Source organism: Ailuropoda melanoleuca, chromosome 1, assembly GCF_002007445.2.
Source record: "Ailuropoda melanoleuca isolate Jingjing chromosome 1, ASM200744v2, whole genome shotgun sequence".
NCBI classification, from domain to species: Eukaryota; Metazoa; Chordata; class Mammalia; order Carnivora; family Ursidae; genus Ailuropoda; species Ailuropoda melanoleuca.
In genome coordinates, this window is record NC_048218.1 from 29207349 (window position 1) to 29224738 (window position 17390).

Consider the following 17390-nt stretch of genomic DNA (forward strand, 5'->3'; position numbering starts at 1 on the left):
TTTTTTTTTTTTTTTTTTTGGTACATAATGCAAGGACGGGGGTGGGGGGAATAATGTGATGAACACTGTGTTCTCATAGTCCAGCTAATTGGAAACTGAATCTGTATCTTTTGAGAAGTAGAATATTCCAATACTCATTAAAACCTACCTACCACAGCTAATGTCAGACTGTGTCTCTGCTCAATGACAAGGAGATGCAGTTAAGAAGCATTACCTACATAACTTCTTTCAGCATCTGCACATAATAACAAGTGCTACATTTTAGTTCAACAGCTATAATAAAATGCAAATTCTTTACTCTTTCACAGACCATATTCAAATGAACGTCGTATTAAAGTCCAACCTGGGCTCATTATATTTAGTTTGTGAGTGATGCTTCTTAAATGGAGAGATTTCTAATGACTATAATGAGTGCACAGCCACATTTGAAAGAATGGCTCTTTTTACAGTGGCTATCCCCCATCATCCCGCTGTATAATAGAAGACAATCGTAGGAAGATAACATGGCAGAGACCATGTGCCAGAGCAGTTTGAAACTCGAGTTAAAGTACGTAATGACATTTAAAATCAATTAAAATGGTGCCACAGCAGTAACATTCACACACTAATGACTTACCTGAGACTCAGGTGTGGAAGCTGGAGTCATCAGTACAGTTACACTGTGGACCCAGCAGACACGCTCCTCCAGGAACCCTCATATTTCATCAACAGTTAGACTCATGTTCATCACAGAATTTTAGTTTTGCATCACGTGACTTGCCTTATTCAGTTTGGTCATCCATGTCTCTTCCCAGCCTCACCTCTAAACTAATGTACATAAATAGGTTTATACTCTAGGCCCATAGGACTCAACCGCAAGTAAGATTTTGGACATACATTTTTTTATTGATTTGCACCTTTTGCCAAAGTATAATCACAGAATGTATGCCTTTCACGTTTGCATGAGGTTATTTGCATGGCCCCTTCCAGCTTGCAGTGATTCCATAGACATGGTTTGTGTGTTTGTTTATGATATAATTTTATTTCATTCTCTGTCACACTACTCAAGTTTAAATATAAGTGAATACTAATTTATTTAAAGGGAGAGATTTAGGGTTTTTTTTCCTTCACTTTTCTCCATGTCTTAAAAAAAAAAAAAAGTCAGCCCCCTGTTATCTCAGTGGTTATTTACTCCTGAGTACATTTTATCCATTGAAATATACTGTATTGAAGGTGGAAGGGACAGTTTTGCATTACTGATCTCTGAATATTTATAGGATTCTTAAAAATCCTGTCCTGAGTTGTCCATATGTAATTATGACACAGCGAAGGCCCATCATAAATTGGATTTATACAACGATGAAGGTATTACCATGGAGGCAAGAGGAACAGATAAATAGAGTTTATCAGACAAATAACATTATTTGTAGAAATATAATAAAAAAATCATTGAATTCCTGTTATGAGTAAAATAATATTATATGAGTTGATTTTAATATTTTGTGTGGACATGATAGAATCTAATGAACAATTTGAACAGCCAAATGATACATCAGATTTTAAGAAATTAAATATTACCTCCTTGAGATTGAGTAATTACTCTACAAATTAATTAAAATAATTGAATTCTCTCCCTTCCTTGCACACTAGATTTCTGATACTGGTACTTATACTTGTGTGGCTACAAGTTCAAGTGGGGAGACTTCATGGAGTGCTGTGCTCGATGTGACAGGTGAGTCCTTGGGAATTATCTCAACAGAAGAAATCTTGAGCCCATTTCAGTGGTTCGCTCATCATCAAATAACAATTGAACGAGAGATCAAGATTTTAAATTCATGGAATGCAAAAACTAAGTCATATGGCACTTTTTAATTTCTCCACATAACATTGCATATATGCAATTTGATACATTTGTCCTTGATAAATTTATTTCTTCTACCTGACAAGCAAGCAATTCTAGTGATCTTGCATGAGAGTAAACATTTAGTAACATGTAGGAAAAGCAAATATTCATTTACATACTTTTGATTTGTGAAGATGAATTGCTCATTGTCTAGGTCAACTTCTTTAATACACTATTTTCCTTCTTTTAAGTGTTATGGCATCTTATGCAATCAGGACTGAAGCATTTTCTGTTTGTCCTCCGTAGAATCTGGAGCAACAATCAGTAAAAATTATGACTTAAGTGACCTGCCAGGGCCACCATCCAAACCACAGGTCACTGATGTTACTAAGAACACTGTCACTTTGTCCTGGCAACCAGGTACCCCTGGAGCCCTTCCAGCAAGTGCATATATCATTGAGGCTTTCAGGTATGGGACAGTTCCTTTTTTTTCTCCATTGGGTTGTTCCTTTAGCTCCTATATCCTAAAATCTCACGTGAGCTATCCTGCTGGTTTATCTTAAGAACATGTTTAACAGTGCACTTTAAGTATTTATCTGATTTTATTCAAGAATAGACTCTAGGTTTTTTATTTTTCACTTATAGCTTGATTATAGGATTAAATATGTATTACCCACGCCTAAGTCTATGAGGATCTAGTTCATGACCTAATCACTTAGCTCCTTTCTTTACCCTGACCATCATAAAGATGTAAGATGAGAATTTCGTCCTTAGAACTAGGCAGAAAATAATTTAATTAGGCAAGGCACTTTTTAAGTTCTGCATTGTTTTTTGAGGCATGGAACCCTGGAACTTAAAATAATTCCACTGCTTTTGTGCTATATATTTTAATACAGCTATTGGGTATGCCTAAGAAAAAAATGAAAAGCTACAGTTAAGGAATTGATTCCATGCACTTTTGGTTGCTGAAAGGAAAAACCATATCCAATTGTTAATTGAAAAAATCGTCATCAATATGAGGATATAGACTATAAATTAGCAAATGTCATAATAAAGTCATTGTGAGAATTTGATAAAATGCTTACACAAATGGGAAAATGAAGTTCATATGGTTTCAATGTGCTTTTATTTGCCATTATAAAGATAGCAGTAGCCACTGTCATTTTTAAGCATTAGGACAAACCATTACTTTCATTTTAGGCTTCCCTAATCTATTTAAGGTAACAATCAACAAATACATCATTTCCAACTTTCAAAAGACAGCATTTCTGTAATTTTCATGCTTCAATGTATAAGAACTTTTGAAAAGCAAACGGCCAGCCCTGAAAAATCACATTTTCTCCTCCTTATGAACAAAAGCAACATTTGACCTTAGACAAAGTTTTCTAAATGGGCATCCCATCTCTAGTTGCTGTTAAGGGGTTTCCACATCTAGATTCAGAGGTACTTCACCATTTGGAGATGAGAAATCACATATTATGTAATGTACAGTTTTATTAAAAATGTGACCAAAGGAAAATATTCCTTACATGCTTCCTTTCTTCTTTTACAGATATGTAGTTTTAGAAGGCTCTATTATAATATTGCATGTGGAATTGATGCAAAAGAAAACACACCTTGTAACAGGAAAATGTATTGGCATAATTTACTCTGTAGTCCATTTATTCTTTCTACAGGTTAATTCTTTTCAAGGTATATATATACATTTACGAGGACCATATTTATTGTATAAACTTGATGTTGTGATCTTGGCCTCTGTTCCTTTTACAGGTATTCATTTAGTGGGCTGCTGTGCATTAGCAACGGGCTGTCACATCTCCTGGGCTGAGTTTAATTTTGTTGTGCATGGCACTTCCGTTAGGTGGGCTCGGCTTTGTTGTTGAATAAACCGAAATCATCCAAATGTTTCATTTATTGGGCTTAACACTTCAAGTGTTGTGCGTGTGTGTGTTTAATTTTCAGCCATTAACTTTTGTCATTGATACCCAACTCCATTACCGACACCTTTATGACTGTTCTTTAAGTGAAAGTTCCGTTCCTGTTTCAGCCAATCGGTGAGCAATAGCTGGCAGACGGTGGCAAACCACGTAAAGACCACACTCTACACAGTGAGAGGATTGCGGCCCAATACGATCTATTTATTCATGGTCAGAGCGATCAACCCCCAGGGTCTCAGTGACCCAAGCCCCATGTCAGATCCTGTGCGCACACAAGGTAATTTCAATAGCTGTGAACATGACTGGTTCTGGAAGGAGGCATTCAGCAGACCTTTAAGAACAAAGGGATTGCAGGAGCAAAGATAAATGTGTCTGCATCACTTGTTACAATGATTCATTAGACCTGATCCAGGGAAAGAAAAGGGAACTTGTTGTTCACCTTAGTGAATGTGTCCTCTGGGAGCTTCCAGGGTCTGTTTAGTAAAAAAATAAATAAATGAACAAAATAACTGGTTACATTTACAGAGTAAATCAACTAAGTTAGGTCTTTACTATATTTCAAAAGGAGGAAACTTGTCTCCTTCTTTGAAATTAATTATACAAATGCAAGAAGTGACCTTTAATGGATACAATACCCAGATAGGGATAATCAAAATTACTCCTGTTGTCCAAGAATTCTATTTGTATAGGGCAGTGGGTCTCCAGGTGGAGCTCCCGGGGACAGCATCTGCATCACCAAGGACCAGCTTAGAAAATCAGACTCTCAGGCCCCAGCTCCAAAGCTCTGGGGGTGCAGCCCAGCAGTCTGAGTAAAGGTGCTCTCAAGGAGAGGCTTCTGCTCAAGTCTGACTAGCATATCTACGGTGTGTGTGTGTTTTGTTGTTGTTGTTGTTGTTGTTGTGTGTGTGTGTGTTTTAATCAAACCAGATGTTTAAAGGAGGAATTTGTTTCAGAAAGGAGTAAATCAAGCTTTCTTCCTGAGGTATACAATTCTTTTGACTAACTAAAAAAAAAAAAATTAAGAAACAAAACAAACGAGTAAAAAAGGGAAGAGAGAGATCAAGAAACAGACTCTTCACTTAGAGAACAAACTGATGGTCACCAGAAGGGAGGAAGTGGGGGATGGGTGGAATCCGTGTTGGGGATTAAGGAGCGCACTTGCTTTGATAAGCACCGGGTGATGTATGGAACTGTGGAATCACTAAATTGTACACTTGAAACTAGCATTACACTGCATGTTACCTAACTGGGATTTAAATAAAAGTTTAAACACCCAGAATATTATCATTTCAAAATTGAAGATTTTTCTTCTCATCTTTAGTAGCCTGCATCTTCAAATTAAGAAGTCACTGAAGTCGAGGGGTTAATACCGGATGCTGCATTATAATTTCCCTTCCTGCTAGTAGATGGAGGGAATTAATAAAATAGACATTGTGGCTTTATTATATGTTACAACCGACTTCCCACAGAGTTCTTGAGAAAGGGTTAATTATTTCTTATTTGTAAAAGGCTTTGAACAAGATATAATTCAAAGTAGTATTTTTATGCAATGAAAAGCACCATACAGCCATAAAAATATTATTATAATTACAATGTAGTTCAGTGATAGTAACTAGTATGCTATTATAGCAGAGAAGGGTGCCTTAAAGGAATCCAGTGAAATAGTCACCACGTGATTTTGGAACGTTGCTGACATGATGACAGTCAGGGGAGGAGGGAACGCCACTTTGCTATTGTTCTCTAAGCAGTAATGTGATTAATTTTCCACGGTGATAAAGGGCCTGTAGGTAAAGAACCTGTCTCCAGAGAAAGAAAACGTACAACAAGGAATTTGAAGATCTGAAACTGGTTATATTTTACCTTGCTTGAATCTGGTCGCTTTTACTGTGTCTGAATTTAATGAGTAAATTAAATTATGGGACTTGAAGATGTATATGGCTTTAACTCAAGAAATCAGAGGACCAAGATCATTTTTACCAGTGTAGACAGAAGCAGTCAGTGTTTGTGCATAGCTGTAATGGAAGACGGAAGATAACAGAGTGGGGAAGACTTTGGGTGTGATTATATCCGGCAGACCTCCTTGATCATTCAGTAACTCTGCCAGTCACTAAATCTTGACTCATAAAATAACTTCTCGGTGAAAAGGTCAAAAAAGATTAATGAAAAGTTGTTTGTGATCTGGCTTGTTCCAGCTGAGAGACTGTATAGAGCAAAAGACTTATGTTCTCTAAACGGATATTTAATAGGAAAACTCATGTTTTGTGTCTGAATGTCAGGATCATTTTTTGACACCATACTTTCAGCAGCTTTGCATTCTGCAAAGCACTTCTTTTCAAAGAGCACTCTGCTGTGTGAGGTCTTATTTGGAAAGATATTAAGTATCATAGAATTTAGAAATCTTTTATTTTAGGAAGACACCAATACTTGTAGCATCAACATCACGGTAGACCATAGATGTGTCAAAAAAGGTTGATATTATTCACATAATATTAATAATATTTTTTTCTAGATCAAGTAAAATAGCTCTGCTATTTATGTTAAGGATGAAGAATGATAGAACTGGGGGGTGGGGATCACCAAAGCATAGTTCCCAATTATTTATGTCCCAGTTTTTTCACTCATCTTTTTAATTGCTTACATTATACATTTTCCAAGTAACAACAGCAAATATATATCCTGAGTCATGAGATAAGTTTGTGCATTACTCAAATCGGTATATCTCAAATAGAAGAGATTTAAGGTATTTTAATCCTGCTATCTTACTCAAAATCAAATTTATAAATTGGTGATATAAATTCCAAATACTAAGTAAAAGCAACACTTTCATTATATACTGTAATGTAATGCCAAATTTATATTTTATGCATTCTCCCACGTCATGCTAAGGTCCTTGAGAATTTTATATTTTTTTCAATTTTTTTTTTTGGTGTAGTTGACACATGCTGTTACATTCGTTTCAGGCATATAACACGGTGATTCAACTTCTCTATACATTACGCTATGCTCACCACAAGTGTAGCTACCGTCTGTCACCATACTATGCTATTATGATGTTATTGACTATATTCCCTATGCTGTGGCTTTTCTTCTAGTGACTTATTCATTCCATAACAGGATGACTGTATCTCTCACCCCCCTTCACCCATTTTGCCCATCCCTCAACCCAACTTCTCTATTTATGTCCCACTTTGTTAGTGCATCCAATTTAAGTTATGGCTGAGATACGCACTTACAAATATTTTTGCCAGAGTGTTGCACTGTGGCCTGAGAAAATAGGAGAAAACAGGATTAAGAAAATCAATTATTTTAAATTAGACTTCCTTTCTTAAAAGATAGTTGGAAGGAAAAAAAATTAACTTAATATTACAGTGCACCAGTTAAAGTAGTTGATTTGAGTTTGTGTGAAATTCAATATTTGATATCAATTTCATGAACTTGGAAGTCTATAAATTTCTCTTTTTTTTTTTTCCCTTAATGGGCACACAGAACATAAACCATTATATGGAACAACAGACTAGTATTATGTGAATGGTGAATACTGGGCCAGCTGAGCAATGTATGGGGCTGAGAGTATATCATTCTAAATATTGCAGTTCTTTCTCCTTCTCACTTTCCCCCAGTCGTTTCCAAAAAACAGCCTAATTATTATTATTTTTTTTTTTTGGTCAGACACTGAAGCAGACACTGCTCAAAATTGCTTACTTTAGAGCATTTTATCAGTATCCTAAATTTTTCAGTCAATAGTATTTTTGTGAATTTGGGGGGCTTTTTCCCCTTCTTTCCCTCACTTTGTTTACCTTTAGTGACATAATTCACTTCCCAGTCTCCCTGATTATTTCTTTTCCATGCTTCCAGTCTGGAATAAGTCAAGGAGTAAGAACACACAATCTACCAATTGGAACAAGGGACTAAACAAAATCCTAAACAGCAGTTTTCAGATATAGCTCCATTAACTACTCGGGAAAGGCCTTCCATGTGCCAACATCTATAGGAAACTGATGTTTCTAGAGAAGTCTTGTGGCACATACTTTTTTCTTTAATAAGCAAGTAATAGATCTTCGACAACAATGAAATAGAAGGGAGTGAGAGATTACAAACACTTTTATTAATATTATTTTAGTAAAGATAAATATCATCTCTCAAATGAGGTCCTAGCATGGATGGTATGTATATAAATATGCCTTAATGCTTTTTGTCACAAAGGATTTTAGTTTTTTGCCCTGCCGTTATTTCTAATGATCTAATAGTAATGGCTTGTATAATATACACTGGAATTTTACTAGGAATTTTTAAATATTGGGAATGGTTATCTCTGTAGACATCAGCCCACCAGCACAAGGAGTGGACCATAGACAAGTACAGAAAGAACTAGGAGATGTCCTTGTCCGTCTTCATACTCCAGTTGTGCTGACTCCCACCACTGTTCAAGTCACATGGACGGTAAGTTTCCAAAGGCAGTATTAATGACAGTTTCTTTTATTCCTTTAAGAAAACAAACAAAAAAGTAAATCCACAAACAAATAGTAATAGAAACCCTCACCATTTAAAACAAGGTGTAATCATAGACTAAAAAGAAAAATATTACATAGAATAAAAGGGTAGAATAAAAATTGATTGCAATAGAACTATGACATGTTTCATTTTCTTATTTTTTTAACAGCTCTAATTGAGAGATAGTTAACATATCAGAGTTAGAATGTACAACTCCGTTTTTGGTATATTTATAGAATTGCACAATCATCATTAGAATCTGATTTTAGAACATTTCATCACCTGAAAATGTAACCCTGTGTTCATTAGCAGTGTTCCTCCTCCAGTCCCCCTACTTTAGCCCTTTGCACCCACTAATCCACTTTCTGTTGAAATAGATTTGTCTATTCTTTTGCTATGAATGAAATCATGCAATAGGTGGTCTTTTGTGTTTGGCTTCTCTCACTCCGTATAATGTTTCTGAGGTCCAACCATGTAGTAGTATCTATCAGTACTTTGTTGCTTTCTATTACTGAATCGCATTCCATCATACAGATATATGATGTCCTCTGGTTTTTCATCAGCTGATGCACTTTTCAGTTGTTTTCATTTGTGGCTAACATGAATGAGGGGGCCATGAACATTTGAGAACAACTTGACAGATGTGTTCATTTTTCCTGGTATCTACCTAGGATTTGCTGAGTACAATGATAACTCTCAAACATTAGGATAAACTGCCAAAATGTTTTCCCAAATGGTTCTACCATTTTGTTTCCACCAGCAATATTTGAAACTTCCAGTTTCTTCCACATCCTTGCCAGATTCTCTCACATCCTCCTCAACACTTGTTATCCTCTTTTTGACTCTAACCATTCTAGTGGGTGTGGAGTGGTATATCCTTGTGGTTTTGATTTGCATTTCTTTAATGACTAATGATATTTTCCATTGTTTCATGTGCTTGAGCATTTGTATGTCTTCTTTAGAGAAATTTTTATTCAAATTCTTTGCTCATTTTAAGTTGGGTTTGTTTGTCCTTATTATAGACTTAAGGGTTTTTTTAATATATTGTGGATACAAACTCCTTATCAGATATATGATTTGTAAATATTTTCTCTCACTCTGTGGGTTAGTTTTTACTTTCTTAATGGTATCACTTGAAGCACAAAAAAATTAAATTTGACAAGGTTTTCTTCTGAATTTAAATAAATCATCTGTACATTCCTTTAGCTGTATCTCATGTAATAGCACCAAAACATGCATATAATTTTAATAATTTGAGTTATATAGTAAAAAAACTAATGGATTTTAAGAAATACATTGATATTTTAATATATGCTGAGACTATTCAATTCCACGCATTATTAAATGTCAACCTGCCCACTGTTATATCAAAATGCAAAATGTTTTGATCAATTGATAGCCACTGCAGTGAAAACAACAAATAGCATAGAAACAGCCACATTAGGGGATACTAACACTTGTGTCTATGTGTGTGTCGATGTTTTGAGAAGAGCTAGGTAATGTTCTTCCGCATGCGTAGTATAGCTAGTGCCAACCTCTCATTTATATCTAAAATTTCTCTATTATAACCTCTAAAAATCCTTTGTTAAGCCCTCTTTTTATGTGATAGATCTTGTACATTGTATAAGTAATGGATATTTGAGTTAGGGATACCTAGGAAATCTTTTACTTTAATTATAATATTAATGGGAAAATATTTATAATCATGTCCCTATTGTTTTTATTGTTGTTTTGTTATAGTAGAAGAATGACTAAGTGAGAAATTGGATTCTCACCTTCTGCTTTTAGAGGCCAAGTTTCTTTTTTTTTTTTTTTAAGATTTTATTTATTTATTTATCAAAGAGAGAGAGAGCACAAGCAGGGTGGCAGGCAGAGGGAGAAGAAGGCTCCCTGCTGAGCAAAGAGCCTGATGTGGGACTCAGTCCCAGAACCCTAGGATCATGACCTGAGCCGAAGGCAGACGCTTAAGTGACTGAGCCACCCAGGTGTCCCTAAAGTCCAAGTTTCTTTTGGAAAATTACCATTTATCAACTCCATCAACAAAGGAAGTTGAGAAAGGAAAATTGGTTACTTTTCACCAGTTCTTAATTAATTATATATTTTTTTCTTAAGATCTTATTTATTTATTTGACAGAAACAGCAAGAGAGGGAACATAAGCAAGGGGAGTATGAGAGGGAGAAGCAGGCTTCCTACCGAGCAGAGCAGCTAGCCTGATGCGGGGCTCGATCCCAGGACCCTGGGATCATGACTGAGCCGAAGGCAGATGCTTAATGGCTGAGCCACCCAGGGGCCCCTAATTAATTATATTTGAAGTGTAAAATGCAATGAAAGAGAATTATCCCCGTGTCCTTTCAATAATAAATTCATTGAACAAATCCAATTCAACAAGCATTTTCATGGACCAGTTTTGTTCTAATTGTGGAGAACTACATAAAGAGACATAAATCTATTTGAGAGACACATGGAAATTCTCAATGACAGTACACAGGGATAAGAACTGTAACAGACATATATATACCCTATAGAGAGAGGTTTCAATCAAAGAAGTGATTAACTTTATCCTCAGGTACCAGAAAAGGCATCACCACTCATTTTTATCTATATGTGGAAATGTAAAGGCATTATCATATTAGAATAGGAGAACCTAAAATAATGTTTAAGGCTGTTTAATTCTGTAATTTTATAAAAGGAAGCCAATGTATTCAGGTTGAACGATGTTTCCAATATTCTACACCTACTTTAGAGGTAAAGATAGGATTAGAACTTATTTACTTTAAATCTGTGTTTTGTGTTTTTTACTTAAACTTAGACAAATATTTAATTGAAAGGAATGTATTTTAAGGGTGATTTGGCATAGGATCCTGGATGGGGCATTTTGTTACTTCTTAAACCAGACCACTTGATCAAAATTTTGACCTAGGAGTACAAAATTGGATAATATTTCAACATAAATAAGACTGAGTTTATAATATTTTAAGAGTAATTATTTAAAATTACATTGTTTCTGATTTCATTTTTAATGTTGTTTTGCTTAGCTTAATTCTGTTTTCTCTATATAATGATTTCCATTCTTCTTTTCCCATGGAGGGCACATAATAACCTCATCATTTTTCCCTTGGCACAGCAGGGGTATTATCTGCCTTGCCTCTTCCATTTCTCTGTAACTTTGACCAAATATAAAACTAGCAAATCCATGGAAATAATTGTATTTTTCATAGCAGATTTTTCCTCACTCTCAATTGAAAAGTCTTCTCTGCTCTGTTGGGAGTTTTGAAGGGGCCTTTTAAGCTGATTCTAAATGTGGAAATTATTTGGGTAAGAATCAAAGTCATTATGTTTATGAAGTTAATCACTTAAAAAGTCACTGAGTTTAAAAGAATAAATCAAATTAGATCAAAATTGCAGGTTTGCAGTCTGGGAGTTCTTCCAGGAGAGGAACCTTGTCATATTCATCTCTGTATCCCACAAAGCTTGTCATTATTAGTTTGCATATCTCTCTCTCTCATGAGCTTGAGTTCTGTGAGTCTGGAGTCCATGTTTTTCATTTTTGTTTTTTCTGAGCAGAGCATCTATTATAAAATACCCTTTCAATAACAGTTTTGAATGATCAATATTTTTATACATTTGTATTTTTGTTTTTAAAAAGAAAGTGTTCAATTATATCACAGGGTGTTGTTCCCCATGAATTTGTAGTTACACCTGAAACTAAGAATGTGTTTGAGAGGTCAATTTAGTGAAATAAAATTGGACTGGGGCTGTGGTCGGTTGCTAAAGAAATTATAACCAAACGCTTTATTTCCATGCCATATTTTCAACTTGCTAAACGTGTGTGTTCTTTAAAGTATTACATTGTTAGTGTTTGGTTACAGATGTGTTATTGGAGGAGAGAAATATATTCCCCAGCCTATGTAGTTGGACTTGGGGCCAGCTGAAGTGGTTTACCAAGGCTAATCTTAAAGTAACAAAAGTTAGCCACGGCCGCTTTCTAAAAGTGACTGCCCTTATAACAACGGTGGCCAAACATGATAAGGAATGACTGTTTCACAAAGAAAATAGCAATAAATCTCTTATTTTTTTTTTAAAAAGCAGTTATTCTAAAAAAACAATGGTTATTGTAGTGCAGGTGGGATCGTTTTTGTTCAAGGACAAAAAGAATCACAGATCCTTTGCCCCTTAAACATCACAGCTGTTGAAATTGAAAGTGTGCATTGACAAACTAGAATTTCAGAACCCAGCTTCATTCAGATCAGTCCTTAGCAGGCTAAGCGCAACAGATAAAATTCACTTTGAGTTTTCAGTTTAAATGGATTTTTTTTTAATAGAAAAGATGATGGTAAGCACTTACACATTTTGATGGAATGTGGTTTTAATGGAACGGTAGTGCATGTTGTAATGCACTACCCTCAGGTCACATATGGACCCCTTTTTTAAAGTGCATCCCTTACCTAACAATGATGCTTTATCATTGTGCATCCCTGAAACTTGCAAAGTTCTTTAACTTATAACCATTGCTTAATTGTATCCAGGCCCTTGTAATATGAATATTATTGGGTGAATTGAGAAAACAGAGACTGAGAAAATTTAAAAGGCTGAGTGGTAACTCAGTTGGGACCTTATGACTGGACGATGGAAACTTGCTTCATCATTTCACTCTTTTCCTTAAGACAACAGTTATTTTTTCATATTTCAGAAAATACGAAATTTTTTAAAAAATTCTACAAACCCATGGATTTGTGGCCAGACTGATTATAATCGACACTAAAGAAAATCCTCCTTCTTATAAACAGGATGTTAATAAAACTAGTAACAAGCATGTGGTTTAACTTGAAAATGACCACCTGTCAAAATGTGCTCTACAAATCAGTGGTGTAGAACACATATCCAATAAAAATCCCACCTATTTTTTTTAAAGGTAATGTTCAGCATTTTCATTTTTGCTTCCACCTGTAACAACAAATTTTCTTCTGAAAAAGAATGTACTGCAACGGCACAAAATCAAGTTAAACTATTTAGTTATTAAGTAAGCCATTAGAATATACTGGTTGAAAGCAGTGTACAATGAAGTGAGCAAGGCAATGTTGTGTAGTAAACATTAGCTTCATAAAGTCCCTAAAACACTTAATTAATGAAAACCAAACATGGATAAAACCAATTTACCCTGATTTACAGACTCTCTTCATCTGGAAACAGCTGCTTAATGTTCTTCTTAAAAACACAGCTTGCTTCTTTCAGTATTAACAAGCTATTATTGTGAGTTATGTCTTTCAGTATATAAATTCACTTAAAGCGAATGCAGAGAAGTTTGTAAAATGCCAGCTTCATGTTGTTTTAACATATGCTGCAAGGAATTTTTGAACATTGACAGTTTTGATTAAAGGCATCTCTCTTTGGCTCTCATAAATTTAACTTTTTGCTTTTGAGTTGCCTTGCTTTGTAATTGTCAGAAGAACTGCTTTTCAAAAACCACATGTGTTGGTACAAACACAAGCTGGTAGCATGGATGAGGATTCAGAGATCACGAGCTTTGGCAGCAGAGCTGGGCCAACCTTCCCTTGACAGAACCTCGTACAAGTGTAGCGCTAATTCCACCAATCTTTGAGGGTAAGAATGCTGTCAGGTGGATGAAGGAATTCTTAGTTGTTAAGACTCGTCTGCGAAGCTGGAATGAGCTATACATAGAAACACATGTGCTCAGGCCCACCAGCTTCAGGGACTCTCTCGCTTGGACATTCTAAATATAGAAAAATGTCCCTTCATGCCACTGTCTTTTGATTGAGTTTCTGGGTTTTTTGTTTTTTTTAATTTTCTGCTCCCACTTAAAATAATTTTTAAATGCTGCAACTATAGAATAAAGGTTAGAAGTTAATACGTGGGACTGGGGCACCTGGGTGGCTCAGTTGGATGAGTGTCTAGCTCTTGATTTCCACTCCAGTCTTGATCTCAGGGTCATGGGATCAAGCCCTGCATCGGTCTCCATGCTCAGTGCAGAGTCTGCTTGGAGTTTCTTTCTTCCTCTTCCTCTGGCCCTGCCCCCACTCATGTATGCATGCTCTCTCCCTCACTCTCTAAAATAAGTAAATAAATCTTTTAAAAAAAGAAGCTAATACATGAGACAATACTTTTTATTCACAATGTGCTAACAGTTGGATAGAGAAATTTTTAAGAAGTTGAAATAACGATTTTCATCATCTCCTTCTCTGTTTCTTCTCTCCTCAACCTTCCCAAAATGAGGTTTTGCCATCTCTTCTCATTAAATTTTACACTGTATTTTACAGTGAAATTTGTCAAGTTAAAGGCTTCTTAGAATATGGCTATTAAGCTACAATATATGGAAAATTAATTGAAGAACTTTCTGTGATAGTTATTTTTTTAAGTCAACCAATTCTAGAAAAATGGCAAGACATTACAAAATTATTAAAAGTTAAAAATCCTTTTCTCCCTGAAAATGAAACAAGGTGGAACTCTAGTAGAGATTGTTCAATAAATGTATAAGGACATGTTTTATTTTTAGCTTGCATTTTTTATATATTCAGTCTTCATGTAATTATTATGAATGAACAAAATAACATTTTAACATTTTTATTTGATATGAGTCTTCAGATTCAAAATCTGATTTTCATTAAAACAGCTGCTTATCCTCCATACCTTTAAATGAGTGAAAGAATCAAGAAAATTGTGAAATTGTGCCAATAGTGGGACTCTTAAAAGAGCCAGAAACTGATAAATTAATGTCTTTCATTTAATATTTGCTAGTGGGTATAAGCTTTTCAAATGCCTTTAAAATAGATGCTCTAACTTCACAGCTCCTCGTCTTCTTATACACTTCCTTCAGGCGTGGGAATTTTATATGGGCTGTTTCTACACTTCTTCCTCCGAGATAAATGATCCTACTCTCCTTGCAAATCTCAGCACTTGTTCTTTTTTTGGGGAAATGCTTTCTCCCCTTCCTGATTCTGTCAACTTCCTCTCCCCTCCAGGCTTCCTTAGCTCCTTGTCCATCTCATTCATAACATTTGTTTATGGATATTAGTTAGGGATGTTACTTGACCAGTAACTTGATTAGTAGGAACTCAAAAATTGATTGGAGTGAGTGAAGGTATTAATGAATGGACAAAAGATAAGAATGGAAATTCCCGAACAATAACACATTACATATCCAACCATAAAAATAGGAACTGTTGAATATAGGAAAAGGGTGATGAGAAATGAAGCTAGACAAATTGGCAGGTCTAGGCCTGTCAGGCCTTTGTGCTATTTTAAGGAATTTGAATTAATTAAGTAAGCATCCTAGATACTATGGAGTATTTTAAGCAAGAGAGAGATTTGGCCCGCTCTTCATTTTGGAAATCATAACTTAGGGGCAATGTGAACTCAGAATTGGACTTGGATATTAGAAGCAGGGAGATGAATTACAAAGCAATGGCATCACACAAGTGATAGTTGACGAAGACTGAAACAGGGACAAGAGAAATGAGGATGGATGGTTTCATTGTCATGTCTAAAATATTTCCATTTAGTTTCAAAAGCTTTTTGCTGTGTTTTTCAGGTTGATCGCCAACCCCAGTTTATTCAAGGCTACCGAGTGATGTATCGTCAGACTTCAGGCCTGCAGGTGACATCAACATGGCAGAATTTAGATGCCAAAGTTCCAACTGAGCGAAGTGCTGTCTTAGTCAACCTGAAAAAGGGGGTGACTTATGAAATTAAAGTTCGACCATATTTTAATGAGTTCCAAGGAATGGACAGTGAATCTAAAATAGTTCGTACTACTGAAGAAGGTCAGTATTCAGATTTCTAACAAAAGCCAAACTTAAACCATAATGAAGACAATTTCTTTTTTTTTTTTTTTAATTTTATTTTTTTTTAACCAGAGAGAGAAGAGAGAGTGTGCACAAGCAGGGGGAATGGCAGGCAGAGGGAGAAGCAGATTCCCTGCTGAGCAAGGAGCCTGATGCAGGACTCAATCCCAGGATGCTAGGCTCATGACCCAAGCTGAAGGCAGCTGCTTAACCAGCTGAGCCACCCAGGCATCCCAAGACAATTTCTGTTGAAGTTCTAGCTTATCATCTACCTTAGAGGAATAGCAAGAGAGAATATAAAAAGTGAATTCAGGAAATGGCATTTTCTCATTTTATTCCAAGAATCTCATAGAATCTGAGAACTTTAAAAAAAATGACATTCAAGTAATAGGATTTTTTTCTTAAGTGAACATTTGTTCCAAATTTTACCAGTACGCTGGAATTTGATTACAATATTTTCCCATTTTCTTTTCTTAACATGGATTGAGTTCTCTTGGCTTCATTAAATAGGGACAGATTACTGGAAACTCAAGAATGCAGGCTGTTCATTGTCACTTTCCTGTTTTTGATGTAGTAAAGCATGACATTTTCTTTTATTAGCTTCCTTCCCTGTGGGCTCTGCCAGTCTGACTCATAATTTCTAATCAGAAGGCCACTTACACATTTGCAACAACATTCTTATTAGTGACATTTTTCCCCCACCCCCATTTGGAAACTTTCTTGCACACAGATACTTTAAAGTCAATTTGTGATGGACATGAAATTAATGTAGATTTGAACCAATCCCTGTACTAGTGTCTCCTTCACTAAACTGAGGCTTATAATAAATGGTATTATCAAAGTACAAAAAGTCAGATGCCAAGTGTAATAACCCCCCCTTTTCTGCTTTTCTACTAATTTTATTTACACAGCTCCTAGAAAAAAAAAAAGCCCTTTTTCATAAATCAATATGAGGGCAATCTTAAGAAAATGTATATAGGTTGCTTATGCTACCATAGATGTCCGTGTTTGACAAAAGAGCTTTTATGTTGCACATATCCTATAATCAGCATCACAGTGAAAATGTTATGTCCACACTGGTTTATGCTGTGATACATGGGCACAAACAGGAAGTACGTATCATTAAAGACGTTAATCAACTTTTAGGATATGTAAAGAAAAAATTACTAAAAATTACTAATAATATCTTCATCCACCATTAAATTTTACTTTATGTTGAAAATGTGTGGTACTAATGAGTGGAGTGGGTGAATTTAATATAGAATGCTACATTTGAAGCACACTTCCAAAAATGAATTTCACTGAAGTTGGACTTTTCCTCTGGATTAGACTTCTCTCAC

The 17390-nt window shown here is 35.4% G+C and overlaps 1 protein-coding gene across 14 annotated transcripts in view; it reads left to right on the plus strand.

Annotated features, from left to right (window-relative positions):
* The window catches only part of ROBO2 (roundabout guidance receptor 2), a 1624218-nt gene that overhangs the window by 1529694 nt on the left and 77134 nt on the right, over positions 1-17390 (plus strand). For all 14 annotated transcript variants that reach the window (XM_034656798.1, XM_034656814.1, XM_034656802.1 and 11 more), the window contains 5 exons: positions 1630-1711; positions 2129-2291; positions 3870-4036; positions 8078-8199; positions 15798-16029. In XM_034656798.1, the coding sequence (XP_034512689.1) occupies positions 1630-1711; positions 2129-2291; positions 3870-4036; positions 8078-8199; positions 15798-16029 (766 nt within the window). The remainder of the gene's footprint in view (positions 1-1629; positions 1712-2128; positions 2292-3869; positions 4037-8077; positions 8200-15797; positions 16030-17390) is intronic.